The sequence below is a fragment of the Carcharodon carcharias genome, chromosome 26 (genome assembly GCF_017639515.1).
Source record: "Carcharodon carcharias isolate sCarCar2 chromosome 26, sCarCar2.pri, whole genome shotgun sequence".
Classification (NCBI taxonomy): Eukaryota; Metazoa; Chordata; class Chondrichthyes; order Lamniformes; family Lamnidae; genus Carcharodon; species Carcharodon carcharias.
Window position 1 is genome coordinate 20416089 of NC_054492.1, and position 19042 is coordinate 20435130.

General features: G+C 40.3%; 1 protein-coding gene across 1 annotated transcript; it reads right to left on the reverse strand.

Annotated features, from left to right (window-relative positions):
• Nucleotides 1-1011: 1011 nt before the first annotated feature.
• Nucleotides 1012-12748, reverse strand: rsl24d1 (ribosomal L24 domain containing 1). Its single transcript, XM_041175312.1, has 6 exons — nt 12583-12748; nt 6688-6801; nt 6519-6591; nt 4864-4927; nt 2987-3072; nt 1012-2817 (listed from the first exon to the last, which is right to left on the reverse strand). Exons 1-6 carry the CDS (start codon nt 12661-12663, stop codon nt 2744-2746), a joined length of 492 nt encoding a protein of 163 aa, XP_041031246.1. The 5' UTR covers nt 12664-12748; the 3' UTR covers nt 1012-2743.
• Nucleotides 12749-19042: the final 6294 nt, after the last annotated feature.

Genomic DNA, 19042 nt, shown 5'->3' on the forward strand with positions numbered 1-19042 from the left:
GCCTTTGCCATGACCCCACAAGGAAGACAAAGGCACAGAGGATGAAACTTGAGAGATAGCAGGTGAATGGATAGATTGGATTTAGCTAATTCAAACAAAGGGTGATGAATGTTTGGAATTGCTGAAAAAGGTAGATGATTGAGAACTGTTAAAATGAGAGTCAATAAACTGTCCCCCTAAATTTTGCTCCAATCCATGAGTATTCTGACCCATCTGTAAATCTTTCTATATTCATTGCTGGACACATTAAACAGTAATGGAATTCAAATGTAATCCTAGACACTTGGCTGATAACAAGCAACTGTATCAATAGCAGGCGGACAGACAATAGAATGCATAATTAATATTGGGTACATTTAGCAGATAGAATGATTCAGGTTTCAATCATGGTTGATATTCCGAATTCAAATGAAAAATGTTAACTAAGCTACTTTATGGATGTTACATTGACAGTCAGAATAGAACTTTACTGGTCACTGAATTGGAAGGATCAACGCTTCATATGAGTGGAAATACAGGAAGTTAATTATAATGACAAATTGTAATACAGTGATTAAATTAACCTGTAAGCACCTATCAAATCCTTCATGCTTCTCTCACCTTGCATCCTTGTATGAAGAGGACAGAACATCCTGAGATACTGTATAGACTTCAACCCATGCCAACAATACAATTCTAACCAGTAGGATGAATTACAATTGAACTAGGATAAGTTAAAAATAGTTTTCACCCTGTCAATTAGATTTTATTCCTCCTTCTATGTTTTGTTGCTGAAAATTTAAAAACTTATTGAAAGAAAATTCAAGTTATGGTCAGCCCTGGGGAACATGTAAAATCATGTGGAAATCAAAAAAACACTTGAACCTCTAAGTTTATTACATGTTTGGCACTCCAGTGAAGCAATCAGTGCTGTTTTAATGGTACTTAAAGCACACCATCCATACACGTCGAAAATCAAAGCTAAGGTATGTTAGAAATGATCACTCAAGAACAGCATGACACAACTGGAAATAAGTTCCATGGGACTGATTTCAGCTTTTTATTGCTGGGTGGAAGAAATTAAACATTTCCAACATTAAAAAACAGCCAGATGAATAAGACGCTGTTTGAATTTTAAATGCTGTATATGCTAGTGTAAAAGTCAAATTTTTGAGAACAAGTTTTTTGGCCAAAAGTCATGAGGTTGACTTTTACACGGATAGTGTTTGAGAGGTTGATTTGCATGCTTGATTTGGGTCCAAGGTCATTGCATTGGAATAAAGCAAAAACCAACAGCACTAAAAAAAAAATTGGATTAATTATCATTCATAATCTGATCACTTTAATACTTTGCATGAATAAAAACAAAACTTGAACATATAAATATTTTAAGCATTTACTTACTGGATTTCATTTCATTAATATTTATTCATTTACAATGAAATCAAATTGTTAATATCTCCAGCATTATACTTTGGTTCTGAAATTTTTGGCTTTGATCTCTGAAAAACTAGGATCCTTTCAAATAGCAGTGCAGGCTCAAGGTGCCAAATGGATTACTCCTGCTCCAAATTGGTATGTTTGTATGACTTATGAAATATATGAAAAACTAGTTCTTTAGGCCAAAAATCATGGAGTCAACTTTTACAAATTCACACATTTTGGTCAGACGTCAACAATACTAAAGGGAGACTGAAATAAAACATCCATCTAAAACTCTTTTAAGGTAAAAAATTGGAGCCATAAATATTAGATAGTCATCAATAATTTCAATTGGGAATTCAGGAGAAATTTCTTTAGCCAAAGAACAGTAGGAATGTGGGACTCGCTGCCACAAGCAGCAGTTGAGACAAACGGCATAGATACAGTTAAGAAGAAGCTAAATATACACAAGTGAGAAAGAAAAAGTTGAATATTCAACGAAGAGGTTGATAGGAGGCTCGTGTGGAGCATAAATGCTGGCACAGACCAAATGGGCTGAATGAGCTGTTTGAGGAGTGATTTCTTTGTAGCTTAATGGTGCAAATGGAAAAATCAAATATAAGCCTTTAGTTCCAATACCCAATAAAAACAGGAACACAAAATATTGACAACTTAATATCCACATCACAATATTGCAGATTAACACGTCTACAAGCTTTTTTCTAAATTAAATATATTTATTGACAGGATTTTTGCATATCAAGTTTAAAGCAACCCACATTTAAAGTGGGCAGGTCAGTCAACAATTTTTTTATTCCAATACATATGTCACACTTCTGGAACAGAAAACTTTTATCATTAGAGAGGAAAACAAAAACCACATCAGATTATTCATATTAAAGCAGAAGGCTGATCCCAATTGTTCTGCACAAGGGACAGTTTTCTTCATTCCCACTTTCGTATAAGAGGTATTTTCTTGTCAGAGTTTTATGAGGAGGATGATTCGATAATCCTGATTTTTTTTTTAAAAGGCAGGTAACGATTCATTAATGGTACAACAAATGATACCATCAGGGTCCAAACTACAGCATGTAGGCCCTCACAATTTGACCCATGAGCCTGATTAATCTCATACACCAAATCCAGGTAACTGAATTTTTATTTCCACCTACATTTCTTTTGCACTGGTTTGTCCTGCTTGAATTTTGGGGATCTGAAGGTTTGAAAAGTGGTTACGGGTGGATAATTCTAAAAATTGTTAACGTCCACAGGTTGCAAAACAGGCAAATTAATGGGATATTTATGTATTCACGTATCTTGTACATTCCTTTCTGGGCAACAGTTAAGAATCTTCTGCCATTTCCAAATCTTCTTGTAAAGTATGTACCATCTTCTCTTCCAATTTCCTTGGTGTGTCTGTTAAAAGAAAATATCAGAATTATAAATGATCAAAACAGAACATTAAAACAGGTATACTTCTAAACCCCAAATAAGTTTTTAATTACAGACTGCAGACATTTGATATGTTAGGGCCTATAGGTTTCCTTTGTACACCATGAATATCTAAGCAATCCCAGTCCATTACCTGCATGAGGAGCCTTGATGAGATGGATATTCTGTTTGACCTCCTTGATGTCTGCCTTTGTCTGTAACTCTTTGCTTTTTTTCAACCTTGGACAAAAAGCAGAACATTCATTACATCAGCAATCCTGCTTTATTAAACACTAATTTCCAATAAGTAAGGTTTCAGCTGCATACTGCAGCTGATCTTGCACAGCCAAGGCTCAAGAATCAAAGAGAGAACAGGCATCAAATTAGAAATCAAAATAAGTGTACACAACAAGCATGGTTACATACATAAGAGGCGGTGGCCATTTGGCCCATCAAGCATACTTCACCATTCAATAGGACTGTGGCTGATCGGATTGTGGCCAGAATTCCACTTTCCTGCCTGTACCCAATAACCCCTAACTCCTTTGTCAATCAAAAATCTGTTTAACACAGCCTCCACTGCTCTTGGGGTAGAGAATTCCGAAGACTAATTATCCTCGGAGAAAAAATGTCAGCATCTATCCTGTCACGCCCCCTCAGAATCTCATATGTTTCAAAAAGATCACCACTCATTCTTCTAAACAACAATGAGTACAGACCCAACTTGCTCAACCATAAGACAACTGCTTCCTCTCAGGAATCAGCCTCGTAAGCCTTCCCTGAACTGCTTCCAATGCAAGTATATCCCCCCCTGAAGGAGACCAAAATGAAACACACTACTCCAGATGCAGTCTCACCTATGTGGTGTACAGTTGTCACCAGACTTTCCTACTTTTATACTCCATCCCACTCACCATAAAGAGCAACATTCCCTTTGCCTTCCTAATTACTTGATATAACTATGTTAACATTTGTGATTCATGTACCAGGTCGCCCAAATCCCCCTCCACTGCAGCACTCCCTCCTTCTAAATAACAATCTGCTTTTCCATCTTTCATGCCAAAGGGAACAACCTCACATTTTCTTATATTATACTCCATCTGCCATTTTTTTGTCCACTTCCTTAATTCAGAAATAATAAAAGATTATATTTTCATCAAATATACCTAAAGACACATTCAACTTTGCCCTACTTAATCTAAATTTATTGACAAACATTTAGCATTTTCCCTACATATTGTGAACACTCACCTTTACTATAAATCTACTACAGCATGGACTCAATTTGGTCTATTTCCATTTGATTCAAATCTCCAAAAATTCTTACTCTCGTCTCTCCTCCCCTACGCAAATCTCCCACATTCATCAGGCAACCTGCTCCCAATGTTTCGTCTAAGATGCGTGGCCATGCAGCATCCAAAAGATCCTCGCACAGAACACACAAAACCAGCCCCCTTTAGGGCAAGTAACTAGGGTCTGTGGTAGCTTTTTCATCATAGTTACAAGATTATAGGCTCACGGTCCAGCTCAACACGTAATCTAGACTGGCACTTTAATGGAGTACTGAGTGAGTCCATTTTCCATGAGAGGATAAACTGAGGTGCCATTTATCTGACAGGTATATATAAATGATCTTATGGCACAAGTGGAAGAGGGGAAAGTTCTCCTGGTGCCCTGGCCAACATTCATCTCTCATCTCATGCCACCAAGCAGATTAACTGGTCATTAATCTTATTTGCTGTTCATCAAACTGAGTGTCACATCTGACTACGTAATCTTGATTATACTTCCAAAGTAATGAACTAGGCATGAAGGATTTTGAGGCATGATAAATTGTCACCAGAGGACTGTGTGGCCTCTTTCTCAGCTGTATCCAGCCATGAAATATGATATAAATGCAATTTCTTGATTTGCAATCACCAGAAATATACACAAACTATTTTAGGACTGGAAATTTTAACAATTGGGTTAAATTGTATGTATAAATGTTGCACTTTAAAACATATTTAAAATTCTCAAGTTCGCACTCACCTGTTCATAATAAATCTTGCTTGACGTTTCTGTTTGATTTCCTCAACTTTTTGCATTGCCACAACTGTTGAACATAATTTCATCGTTAATGTAATGAAAACATTACAGTTTCTCAATGGCCTCAAATAAATGTAACTGGAGAAATAAAAGTAGATTCTAAAAGCTACTTCTCTAAAGCCAACAAACTTCAACACCCCTTTGCCAGCAAATGGAAAGATGAGCCAAGGGCTCCCCACTGAATATTCAATTTCAACCACTGCTCAGAAATGCACACATAGACACCCGGTGAGAACAGATGTGACGCACCCACTGTCAAATATCCTGCTGAAACAAGGTCAAAGCTAGCACATGAAGAATGACCACTTGGAAATGGTACTAAGAGGACGACCAGTGCCTCCCAGCAGACTTCAGGCAAGTCATAATGGGGTGGGGAGAGAAATTCGTTAAATAAGATCATCAATCCAGATAGAAGGCATTTCCCTGAACCCACACCAGTTTTCATCCACGCCTGCGAGCACACGCACACACGTCACTGCCAGATTGCTAAGAGAATCTCCATTTTTCATGTTTACAATGTAAGATCTATAAAACCGATGATCTTAATAAAACCAGGCTAATTCCTTCTGGCACAAAATATGAACTATATTTGTTGATTCAGCATTCTCTCCATTACTGCTGCCACCATGTAATGTTAGTTATTTCTAAAGGAAGAATGTATGGAAAACTAACCAGCGACTTCCCATGAGCTGAATATGTTTATTAAGGCAAGTTTATTTCAAGATTATGGTGACTTTTCTGTACTGAAGTGGTAATCTTCAAAAAAATTGAGCTTTCATTATGCTGAACCCAGCAATTCCTTACAAAGTATCACAATAAAAAAACTGCATAACTACGTCAACTATTATGCCTTCCAACAAAGATAAAATCCACTAAAATTTCAAAGAAAATCATCTATTGTGCAGAGCAGTTAGATTCTTTGCTTGCATATGAAATACCAATGCAAAATTAGGAGCAGGAGTAGGCCATTCATCCCTTCAAGCCTGCACTACCATTCAATAAGGCCATGTCTGATCTCATTGTAGCCTTAACTCCACCTGCACCCAATAACCTATGACTCCTTTGTTAGTCAAGAATCTGTCTACTTCTGCCTATGTACCCCACTTAAATATGCAGTACCATACTTTAATAATCTATGGATAGATAATGGAGAAACAGCTTCCGTGACTAGCCTGTGATATCAATGACATTTCTGGTAAGTTAGATTTTTGTTGGGTTAAAATGTTGTCACCCAAGGCACACATCTTTAACGCAGTGACCCCCTGGCTCCACTCCTCACATCAGATATGCAGAAACTGGTACGCCACTGTGCACTCATCCACTAGCTTAAGACCATCACTGATGCAAATGTATCTGAAATGTTGGATAACATTTCCACTTCTGAATTATTTATTCAGTTAAAAGGTTTGCTTCAGATTTTCCCTTCAAATGCCACTTTTGTTACTGTCCCTTAATCACAGAGGTTAATCTAAAATCAAAACAGAAATGGAGATTCCACTCTAAATAGGCTGAACATCTCATCGGATCCATCAAAACTACTACTGTAACCTACAGATGTTCAATGTATTCATAACACAAATGCCACAAGAGCTGCTTACCTGACTTAGACCACAGCTCTCTCTGGTACTTGACAGGCATATTCCTGCGTTTTTCGAATTCAAATGAGTTATCCTATAAATAAAAGATTAAATGTCAAGATCATCAAATTAGAAATGGAGTACAATGGAAAGCTGGACTGCAGTTTGAGAAAAGCTGCTTCTTACACACCACAGTCAATTCTTTGCCAGCTGATTTCCGGAAGGCCTTTGTCCATTTGACCTTTCTTGGGTTACGCTTCTTCTTAAAACCCTTATGACACTTTGATCTGCAGAATCTGAAAACCTGGAAGATAAAGAAATTTAAATAATTACTGGATTTCATGCAGTGTTACTCACAGAAAGTCAGGACAAAGTGAATTTCCCTTAGAGAGCATCAGTGATGCTGTAGACTCAGGGGCCTGCAGTTTGACACTTCCAAAAAACATTTAGTGGTAAAAGTGAGGTGTAGGCATGACCATGTGACACGTAACTTTATAATGGAAACAACCCAATGAAATGTCAACTGGCAGAACAGCAGAATGGCGATGAGTCCCACAAGAGGAGTGCACAATTTACAGAGCAAATTTATGATGTTATTGATAAATATATAACAATGAAATTGGAGTGTCACTTTACCTCATTTCTCTTCTAGGTTAGGCAGGCAGGGCAATTGGATAAATAAAACATGAAGGGCACTTAATCTCAAACTAGGCACAACAGCTTAACCAAGTTCAAGAATTGAATGGATTGAGCAGAAAAACACCAAACTAAACCAATTCTTCAGCAGCTCAGCATTTCAACATCTCAACTGCCATAGACAAACATCTGGGAAATACTAAGTTTACGGTAGTTAACTAACATAAATTTATTCGCGTTTCAAACAATGTTCAAATAACAATGAGACGTCATGTGATAAACTGATTGAGTGTTTGGATTTTCCCTCTATCTATAAGAACCCGATATATTAAAAGAATATTTTGAGGCTAAGGCAGATTTCACATGTTGCCCTTAAATAAGTAAAGTCAGGCGCCGCAACAATCTGAACTTCAGAAAAACTCGCTGCTCCATAACAACAAAATACAATCTGAACACACTGTATTCTGCAGTACAGACATGCCACATTGATTCTTTTTTGTGGGGGAGGGACGATAGAACAGAGGAAAGGGAGATGAGATCAGCTTGTTCATGTGCAGGTATGCCTGATCTACATCAGTCCTGACAATGCTGTGTAGGGGCCTCAACATCAGAGACAATGATTACAATAAAGTGTAAAGAGCGAGGGACTATTCAAGTGTAAAGAGCAGGGATACCAGAGTAATTAATTAATTAAATAAAATATGATAGCAATGGCAGGACAAGTGATGTGTTGCTGCTGCAGCATGTGGGAGCTGATGGACACCAAGGTGATCCAGAGCAAACACACCTGTAATAAGTGTTTGCAGCTTGAGCAACTTTCAATCCAAGTTTAGAAGTTGGAGCCCGAGCTGCAGACATTGCGCCACATTCGTGAAGAGGAAAGTGGCCTGGACATTCACACCGCTCAGATTAGGTAATTCAATTTTGTCTGTGATCAAGGGCAGGAGGGTGTGACTGCAAGTGAAGCAGGTATGAAGACCCAGGGAGTAGAGTTCGAGGAGCCTCGCCTCCTGGAAATGCAACTTACAAAGTAAAAGGATATGGCAGCATTGCAGGGCAGCTGTTTAGGTAATAACATCCAGAGTGTTACAGGGGGAGACAGAGTGTACAAACATTAAAAAAAGCAGCAAATAGGGCCAAAGGGTGAAAATATTATAAAAAGGCAAAATTAATGGCTCTTTACTTAAATGCACGTAGTATTCAGAACAAAATTAATTAATTAACGGCACAAATAGAGGTTAATGGGTATGATCTTATAGCCATTACGGAGACGTGGTTACAAGGAGGTCAAAGCTGGGAACTAAATATTCAGAGGTATGTGACTTTTCGAAAGGGCAGGCAGGAAGGAAAGGGTGGTGGGGTCGCATTGTTTGTACAAGATGGAATAAGTACAATAGCAAGAAATGATCTTGGAGCGGAAGATGTAGAATCCATATGGGTGGAGGTAAGAAATAACAAGGGGAAGACAACACTGGTGGGAGTGATCTACAGACTCCCTAACAGTAGCTATACTGTAGGAATAGAATAAATCAGGAGATAATGAGGGCATGTAAAAAAGGCAGTACATTAATCATGGGTAACTTTAATCTTCATGTAGATTGGGAAATCAAACTGGCAGAGGTAGCAAGAATTCACGGAGTATATTCAGGAGTTTCCTAGAACAATATGTTGCAGATTCAACCAGGGATCAGGCTATTTTGGAACTGGGAATGTGTAATGAGGTACACTTAATAAATGATCTCAAAGTAAATGATCCTCTCGGAATCAGTGACCATAGCATAGTTGAATTAAGTAGCTTGAGAATGAGAAACATGGGTCGGAAACAACTATGCTAAACTTAAATAAGGGTAATTACAAAGGAATGAGGGCAGAGCAGAGTTGGCTGGAGTGGACTGGGAGAGGAGTTTAGCAGAAAAGACGGTTGATGAATGCCTACGTTTAAGAAAATAGTCCGTGATTCACAACAATGCTACATCCCAGTGAGGAAGAAGGAATCTAGGAAGGGGATAAACCAACCATGGTTAACCAAGGAAGTTAAAGATAGTATCAAAATTGAAAGAAAAAACATACAATGTGGCAAAGGTTAGTGGTAAGCCAGAGGGTTGGGAAAATTTTAAAAACCAACCAAAGATGACCAAAAAATAAAGAAAAAGGGAGAAAATAAACTTTGAGGGAAAACTAGCAAGTAATATAAATAGAACCATAAAAGCTTCATTAAATCTATAAAAAGGGAAAATGAGGTCAAAGTGAACATAGGCCCCTTAGAGAACAAGGCTAGGGAAATAATAATGGGGAACCAAAAAACGTCAGAGGAGCTGAATAAATACTTTGCATCAGTCTTCACGGTAGAAGACACTAATAGCATTCCAAAAATACTAAATAATCAAGCAGCAAAAGCAGGGAGGAAATAAATACGATAACTATCGCTAGAGGAAAAGTACGAGGGAAATTAATGGGGCTAAAGGCTGATAGGTCCTCTGGACCTGATGGATTGCCTCCTAGGATATTAAAGGAAATAGCTACACAGATAGTGGATGCACTGATAGTAATCTTCCAAGAATCCTTAGATTCTGGAAAAGTCCCAGAAGATTGGAAAACTGCCAATGTAACGCCCTTATTCAAAAAGAGAGGAAGATACAAAAAAATGGTAACTATAGGCCAGTTGGCTTAACATCCATCATTCGGAAATTGTTAGAGTTTATTATAAAGGATGTAACAGCAGAGCATTTAGAAATGCATAATATAATCAAGCAGAGATTGCATGGCTTCATGAAAGGGAAATCATGCCTGACAAATGTATTAGGATTCTTTGAGGAGGTAACAAGCAGGATAGATAAAGGGTAGAAGTGTTCAATAAGGAACTGCACACAAGGCTACTTAATAAGAGCCCATGGTGTTGGGGGTAGTATATTAGCATGGATAGAGGACTGACTAACTAATAGAAGACAGTTGGGATAAGGGGGCATTTTCAGGGTGGCAACCTGTAACTAGTGGAGTGCCACAAGGACCAGTCCTGAGGCCACAATTACTTACAATATATAGTAATAACTTGGATGAGGGAAGTGAACGTTTGCGGATGACACAAAAATAGGCAGGTGATGAGGATGACACAAGGAATCTACAAAGTGACATAGGCAGGTTAAGTGAGTGGGCAAAAGCTTGGCAGATGGAATATAATGTGGGAAAATGTGAGGTTATACACTTTGGCACGAAGAATAGGGGAGCTGAGTATTACTTAAATGGAGAAAGACTGTAGAAAGTTGCAGCACAAAGGGATTTGGGGGTCTTCATGCATGAATCCCAAAAAGCTAACATACAAGTTCAGCAGGCAATAAGGAAGGCAAATGGAAGGTTGGCCTTTATTTCAAAGGGAATGGAGAATAAAAATAGGGAAGTCTTCCTAAAACTATACAAGGCACTATTAGACCACACTTAGAATACTGTGAATAGTTTTGGTCCCCTTATCTAAGGAAAGTTATACGAGCATTGGATAAAGTCCAGAGAAGGTTCGCTAGGTTGATCCCAGGTATGGAGGGGTTTTCTTATGATGAGAGGTTGAGTAGGCTGGGCCTGTATTCATTGGCATTTAGAAGACTGAGAGACAACCTTATTGAAAAATAGAAGGTTCTTAGAGGGCTTGACAGAGAAGATTCTGAGAGGTTGTTTCCCCTTGTGGGAGAGTCTAGGACCAGAGGGCATAATCTCAAAGTAAGAGGTCGCCCATTTAAGACAGAAATAAGGAGGAATTTCTTCTCTCAGAGGGTAGTCAATCTGTGGAATTCTTTAACCAGAGGGCTGCAGATGTTGGGTCGTTAAGTATATTCAAGGCGGAGATAGACAGATTTTTAATCAATAATGGAATCAAGGGTTATGGGGAAAAGGCACGAAAATGGAGTTGAGGATTATCAGATCAGAGCAGACTCAATGAACCGAATAGCCTACTTCTGCTCCTCCATCTTATGGTCTTGTAACGTATATTTTCAGGTCATGGGCAGGTGCAAAATAAATTTCTAACTGTACACTAAGTGCCAGCCGTGGCTCAGTTAGTAACACTCCGGCGTCTGAATTAGAAGGTTGTGTTTACCAAGTCCCACTCCAAAAGCCTGAGCATACAAATCGAGGCTGACATCCAGGGTGATACTAAGTGAGTGCTGCACTGTTGGTGCCACCTTTTGGATGAGACTTTAAGCCAAGGCCTATGCTCTTTCACGTGGACGTAAAAGGTCCAGTTGCACTACTCTGAAGAAGAGTTGGGGTATCATGGGCAACACTTTAATCCCTCAATCAACATCATACAAAAAAAGATTATCTGGATCATTATCATATTGCTGTTTGTGGGATCTCGCTGTGCTCAAATTGGCTGTTGAGTTTCCCACTTTAAAACAGCGATTCGAACTTCAAAATATACTTTGAAAAAACTCAGCAGGTCTGGCAGCATCGGCGGAGAAGAAAAGAGTTGATGTTTCGAGTCCTCATGACCCTTCAGCAGAACTGTTGAAGGGTCATAAGGACTCAAAACGTCAACTCTTTTCTTCTCCGCCGATGCTGTCAGACCTGCTGAGTTTTTCCAGGTAATTCTGTTTTTGTTTCGGATTTCCAGCATCCGCAGTTTTTTGTTTTTATCAAAATATACTTTGCCGGCCGTAAATCCTTTGCGCACATTCTGTTGTCGTGAAAGGGGCTATATAAATGCAAAACAAAAACAGAATTACCTGGAAAAACTCAGCAGGTCTGGCAGCACCGGCGGAGAAGAAAAGAGTTGACGTTTCGAGTCCTCATGACCCTTCAACAGAACTAGGTGAATCCAAGGAGAGGGGTGAAATATAAGCTGGTTTAAGGTTGGGTGGGGGGAGAGAAGTGGAGGGGGGTGGTGGTATGGTTGTAGGGACAAGCAAGCAGTGATAGGAGCAGATCATCAAAAGATGTCACAGACAACAGAACAAAAGAACAGAGGTGTTGAAGTTGGTGATATTATCTAAACGAATGTGCTAATTAATAATGGATGGTAGGGCACTCAAGGTATAGCTCTAGTGGGGGTGGGGGAGCATAAAAGATTTAAAAATAATGGAAAGAGGTGGGAAAAGAAAAATCTATATAAATTATTGGAAAAAACAATAGGAAGGGGAAGAAACAGAAAGGGGGTGGGGATGGAGGAGGGAGCTCAGGACCTAAAGTTGTTGAATTCCATATTCAGTCCGGAAGGCTGTAAAGTGCCTAGTCGAAAGATGAGCAAATGTTTCTAACTGCTACCCGGGACCGAGCGAAGGCAGCGAGAACCACCCCCCTCCCCCCCCAGCAGCTCTAACCGCATCACTCCCAAACAGGTCCGAGGCTCCATCCGGCAACAATATCACTATGTACCGCGGGGTTAGTGAGAGAAGCTGCCGGCTCCAGGCCGACAACCTGGGCCCAATCACTCTGCCTCTTCCCCCCACCCCCCCGGCCTCACCTTACAATCGTTGCGGACAAACATCATCCCGTGACCCGGATACACCGGCGCCGAGCAGAAATAACACTTCTCGATCCGCATTTTCCCTTCGGCGTGTGGTTTAACCGCGCGGTGCGCCCACACCGGCCTCCCGCCGCCCTGCCTCGCAATAAAATGGCGGAGCCACACGTTGGACAGTTGGCCCAGAAGACAGCGCCCCCAACCGGCCCGGAGGACCACAGGGCAGCGTCCCCAACCGGCCCGGAGGACCACAGGGCAGCGCCCCCGCAACCGGCCCGGAGTGCCATACGACAGCGCCCCCAACCGGCCCGGAAGACCACAGGACAGCGCCCCCAAAGGGCCCGGAGGACCACAGGTCCCGGAGGACTAAATGACAGCGCCTCCAACCGGCTCGGAGGACCATATGACAGCTTCCCCCAACCGGCCCGGAGCACCATTTGACAGCGCCCCCAACAAGCCCGGAGGACTGCTCACAGGTTAGCGCCCCCACGCCCTCTCTACCCCTCCACCGCTTCAGGTGCTGCTCTATCCTGTAGATCAGTTGCAATTCGTCTGATTCTTCCGTGACGAGTTGAAAATGTTCTATAATGTAAACCGGCCTTAAAAACTCTGTTTTACAGATCCAAAGCTGTTTTTGCCCCTAAGGTTGACAAATTAATGACTTTCTATTGTTACCAAAAGGCAACAGTGGAATTCAAGCAATGGTCCATCTTAAATAAAAACAAAAAAACTGCGGATGCTGGAATCAATGGTCCATCTTATCTGTCTGAGTTTTGACTTTGTAAAAGAATAGCAACAAGCTTGGTGTCTCTGTCGCCTCAGCTTTGTGAAACCTAGTCCAGTGTTGCTGCAGACAGACAAACACAGTAACCATAATGGGTCCGCATGCAGAGTTGGAAAAATGCAACAGTCATAGTATATATAGTTCAGGCAACCTCAACAAGCCCATAACTATAAGGCAAAAACCACAGCCAGATGGATGGGTGCACGCTAGCAAATAATTGTATACATTTGAAAGAGTCAAATGTGTCTCATCCTGAATCATAATTGATGCCGAGAATCAATTTGAATTATTTTACTGTGTGTAAAAGGAGTTGAGCAGTGAGCACTCAACACCTACCCCCCGTTCTTGTGAAACATAAACTATTAAGCGCAACACTGGTCTAATGTTTCAAGGGATGATTAGTAGCGTGATCTACAGTCACTGATTCTAAATTATTTTTACACTATTTAAACATTGTGATGAAAATTAAGGAAGTTAAACAAATATTTGGAAAGACTGTCAAATCCCCCAAAATAGATATACCTGCTGCAAAGAGCCATGATTAAAGGGAGCATCAAATGCTATGTTATGTTAATATTTACCTGATAGGATATCAGCCTCAAAAATGCTCTAAAGAGATGCCTGAATCCTGCCTTTTTAATCATAAAGTGTTCAACCCCCATGAGATTCTCCAATCAGCCCTAGTAGCGAGTTTCAAGTTTGCGAAAGAAATGAACGTGTAATTTCACAGCAAGTATTTACATAATTAATAAAGTTTGTGCACTAAATTGTTTTTAAAAGCAGCCAGTGTCTAATTAGCAATTCACTACACAAACTGAAATAAGAGTTGTGCTTAATAGTTTATGTTTCACAAGAACTGGGGGCAGGTGTTGAGTGCTCACTGTTTAACTCCTTTCAAGAGAATCTTGAGCTTAAAGTCAGGTTCACCATACATAGGATGGAATTAAGGAAACAGTACTCTTGAGGTTGGATATAAGTACCATTAAGTGCCATGATAAAATTCATTTTATTATACTGCATCTTTAGCCATTCTTAATTGGCTGAATTAAAGAGACACATGGTTATGGATTGATCATCTGTCGTGGATGGAGCCATTTGTACCAAATGGGCTGCAACAGAAAGCAAATTAACACTTCGCCTGCATGTCTCTGGCTAACTGGTGGCCGGTGGAATCTAACTGCTGCCAAGACAGAGCTAAAATCCTGTTCAATGGCCTCATGACCCAGCAGCAGCCACATTGATAGCTCCTTGAATCACATTTGGAATAGGACAAGAGAATTAGCTTCAAATTAAATTGCACATAAATTCAAAAAGTAAGTTTAATGTACATAAAAGGCTTCCTCCTGATTCAAAACAAAAGGACATTTCTACACAGGGAATTCATAACAGTTGGCAGCCTGTGGTTCTGATTTCTTTGACAGGAAAGAGTTTTCAACCAAGGCTTTTAGTGACATTGGGATATGTTGGATTTCTTAGAAACAGCATTTATTTATTGGTCCAAACCATTCCCGTGAGACCACAATCATAACAAGTTATTTAATAACATCCTGCTATCTGAGATTCATCCACTCTCGAACATTTCTGGGCTCTTCAATTAATCTTGAGCAGTTTTCCCTCAGGTATCCTGCAAGATGACACATATTGCCCATTTCTTCCCTCATTAATCAGAGTGCGCTTGACTTCTTCAGCTTGAAACCTCCTCTGGAATACTCCTAAAGATAAAAAAAAGGTAAGAAAAACTGGATTACTCCAAGGCCACTGCATTTCTTATATGAAACTGGGTAAACTGAATTCTCTGGGGGCTCTTTTCTCCAGAATAGAGAAGGCTGAGGGGTGATCTGATAGCGGTCTTCAAGATTGTTAAAGGGTTCAATTGGGTAGACATAGAGGAGTTCCCACCTGTGATAGAGGCCAGAACCAGACAACATATAAGCGATCTGTAGAAGGAGAGACAGCATTAACATTTCAAGTCTGTGACTTCTTATTAGAACTATTATTGCATTTTATTACACTTTTAACTTTTCCCAATTCTGATGAAAGATTAAAGGCCTGAAACATGAACTCCATTTCTCTCTCCACAGATGTTGCCTAACCTGCAGAGTTTATTCCAGAATTTGCTGTTTTTATTTCAGATTGCCAGCATCCGCAGTATTCTGCTTTTTGACGTAAATTTGATAGTCACTCATAAAACCAATAAGGATTCCAGGAGCGACATCTTTAACCAGAAAGTGATTAGAAAATGGAACGCACTACCTACCACAAGGAGTAATTGAAGCAAATAGAATAGAGACATTCAAGGCGGAGCTAGATAAACACATGAGGGGGAAAGAAATAAATGCATATGTTGATAGGGTTAGATGAAGATGGGTGAAAAGAGGCTCATGTGGAGCATAAACATTAGTATGGACCTGAAGCAAATGACCTGTTTCTGTGCTGGAAATGCTTTGTAACTCTATGTAATTTGATTTTCCAGCTTCAGGAGAACTGAAACTCCATCCCAAGCAGAAAATATAAAAAATCCATCTCAATCACACTGGACCAGGTAAACAAAGTTCTTTGCACCTCCTAATGGAACCCACTATGGCATAAAGTGGGTAGAAGAGGACAGAAGGAAATACAAAATAGTTAAATACTAGGCAGCAAAGGTATAACAGGACCAGAGTTGAAAAATACTTACCATAAAATGTCCATTATATGTTTTGATTATGTAAATAAGAAATGTGAGCAGGAGAGGCCATTTGGCCCTTTGACCCTGCTCCGCCATTCAGTACACTCGTGTCTGATCTCCTACCCCAATGTCAACTTCCCAAGTCATTTGGTGAATTATGAAACTAGACATCGATAACTTTCTTGATAATGGGTTTATTCACAGAATGCAGCATTGCATATGTATACTTCCTACCTACCAAGCCCATGTCCCAGCAGTCTCTCTTTATAAGTGCTCTAAGTGCTTAACTAAACAATGCCCTTTGCCTGTACATCTTAAAAATGTAACTAACATGTCATCAACATACACAATCCCAATTTCTTTTAATATCCAAAACCTAACACTCTCTCTTGAATACATTCAACAATATTGTGTAAACCAACCATTTCAAATTTAAACCTGGGTGTTGTTAGCTGCCTCTGTAATGAATCATTTTTGTCTTTGTGTGGCAGGAGGGAGAATGAAAGGCACAGGTGCTGTATGGTATCATTACAAGTTAATTGCAATATATCTGTTGTCTATGAAAGATTGGTGCATAAAATCTGACATATTTACTATCTCCACAGGCAGAGTCATCAAAAAAGGGGAGGTTGGGTGTACAGCATTAATAATTTCGAGAAAATACACTCAATTATCAATGTGTTTTTGGACTGGCTTGACTGACAGCTTTCTACTGATGGGCAAATTATCCTGCCAGCCAGTTGTTGCATCTTCAATTTTGCTTGAATTGTGTCCAAGGCAATCTTTGAAGTCAGTAGGAAAGACAAGAACAATAGACTTACTCACATCTAAACATCTCAGAACATTTTGTACATGATTGGATCTTGAAAGAAACATGTACTGAACAGACATTTCCAAATGCTTAAACATCGATCAAAATTTGTCTTTTTATAGAATTATTTGTCTTGCTGGTTTCTTTCTGTTTTGGTTTGTTTCTATGTAATCCCAATTCTCATAAATAAATTTCACTTCAAGTCTTAGCCTAAACAGTATGTTCTGACAGAAATAATTTAGAAGAAATGTGAGTAACTTCTGGTGCAAACTTTTTGTTAGCCTTTGTTATGCTATGTGGTGTCAGCCACAGCTTGGTGGCAGCACTAAAATAAAAGCAAAATACTGCAAATGCTGGAGATCTGAAAAACAACAAAGTGCTGGAAAACTCAGCCAGTCTAGTGGCATCTGTGGAGAGAGAAATAAAGTTAACTTTGAGTCCATATTGGAAGAAGAGTCATATTGGACTCAAAACATTAACTCTGTTTCTCTCTCCACAGATGCTGCCAAATTGGTTGAGTTTTTCTAACATTTCGGTGGTAACACTCTTGCCTCAAGTCAGTAGGTTGTGAGTTCAAGACCTACTTCAGAGATTCAAGGACATAATTCTGGATGGTGCTCCAATACTGAGGGAGTGCTGCATTGTCAGGGGTGCCAGCTTTTGGATCAGACGTTAAACCGAGATCCCAGCTGCTCTCTAAGTTGGAGCAAAGGATCCCACAGGTCAGAATTTTATGGTCCCCCACCAGCAGGCTGACAGGTGGGGAGACCTGTAAAATTCCCTGGGTGGCCTTTCCACCCCCCCTCCCACCTGCCCCCAGCCTGTCTGCAATTTTATGGGGGATGGATGAGGCTGAGGACAGTCTGCTTGATCTCACCTCAGTTGAGACTCTTAAATGGCCACAGGACCTGCTTCTCGTCCAGTCTCAATTTTGGGTGGTTGGGGGGGGAGCGGAGAAGCCTGGCTGGGCACCCTCCTCAGGCAAAAAGAGGGCTGGCATCTCTCAGGTGCCCCCTTTCCACACAAGTCTTTCTTCTGTGAGTGCTCCCTTCCCCCACCCCGGCCTCTCCTTCATGACCCCCAACTCTCAGGGCCTCGCCTCTCCTCCCTTACACTTACCCGGTCCTGGACTCCGGGCCTTAAAATTTGGGGACTGCTTGTAGTCCCAGTCCTGACCACTACTGCTGCTGGAACTCCAGAGCTGATTAAGGGCCAGAAATCCCATCTCCAATCATTCAACACTCTTCGGGGAGTTAAATGGCTGCAGGCTTGCTGTGATCAGTGGGGATGCATTCCCCACTTCTTTGGGAGGCAGGGCAGGAATTCATCAGAAAAATCCTGTCCATGCTGTTGATTCAAAGAAAAGCAGCTGAGTTATCCACAATGTCCCAGCCTCTCTTTATTCCACAATCCATCCAAACAGATTATCTGGTCATTATCTCATTGCTGTTTTTGGGAGTTTGCTGTGCATAAGTTGGCTGCTGCGGTTCCCACATTACGACAGTGACTATAGTTCAAAAGTAATTCATCGGCTGTAAAATGCTTTGATCACAAAAGACGTTATATAAATGCAAGTCTTTCTTCCTACTCTTGGTCATGAAGTCATTGGAAAAGAATATCAGGAGGGCATTGTCCGTTCCTTATCACCCATTTTCCACTCCTGTCAAACCTCAGCTTCATCCCTGAGCACAGGAGATGTAGGTCTAACATTGAAAATTGCAGAAAACATGAATAAAATGGGCCCCTTCTAGATCAACAAAAGTAGAAATCCTCCAGATGATTAACCCATTTATCCAGCATTTCCAGATACCTAACCCCAGTTCATGATTGGAGATGACCATTCTCAATTTGTGAATAAAATTAAAATTGTTTTTTTTCTCAGGAGCTCTGGAAATTAACTATTTTACAATACTCGCTGATCTAACCTATTTCCTGTGGCATTACTCTCTGTTTACCTGCAGCATGCTTATTAGGTTATTAAATTGCTGTGATGTTTAACATGCCTACTCCCTTAAGATCACTGTTTAACTACTGCCTGTGGGACAGTGATCTAACTGGGCACACAAACCGGGCACACAACAAAAGGCCAATTAGAGGTTAATTGCTTTCACAGAGAAGAGTTTGCTTAGATTTGGCACTTGCTTGCAAAGCCTCACCCCCTCCATCAAGGGATCATTAACCTGAGAATAAATACAAT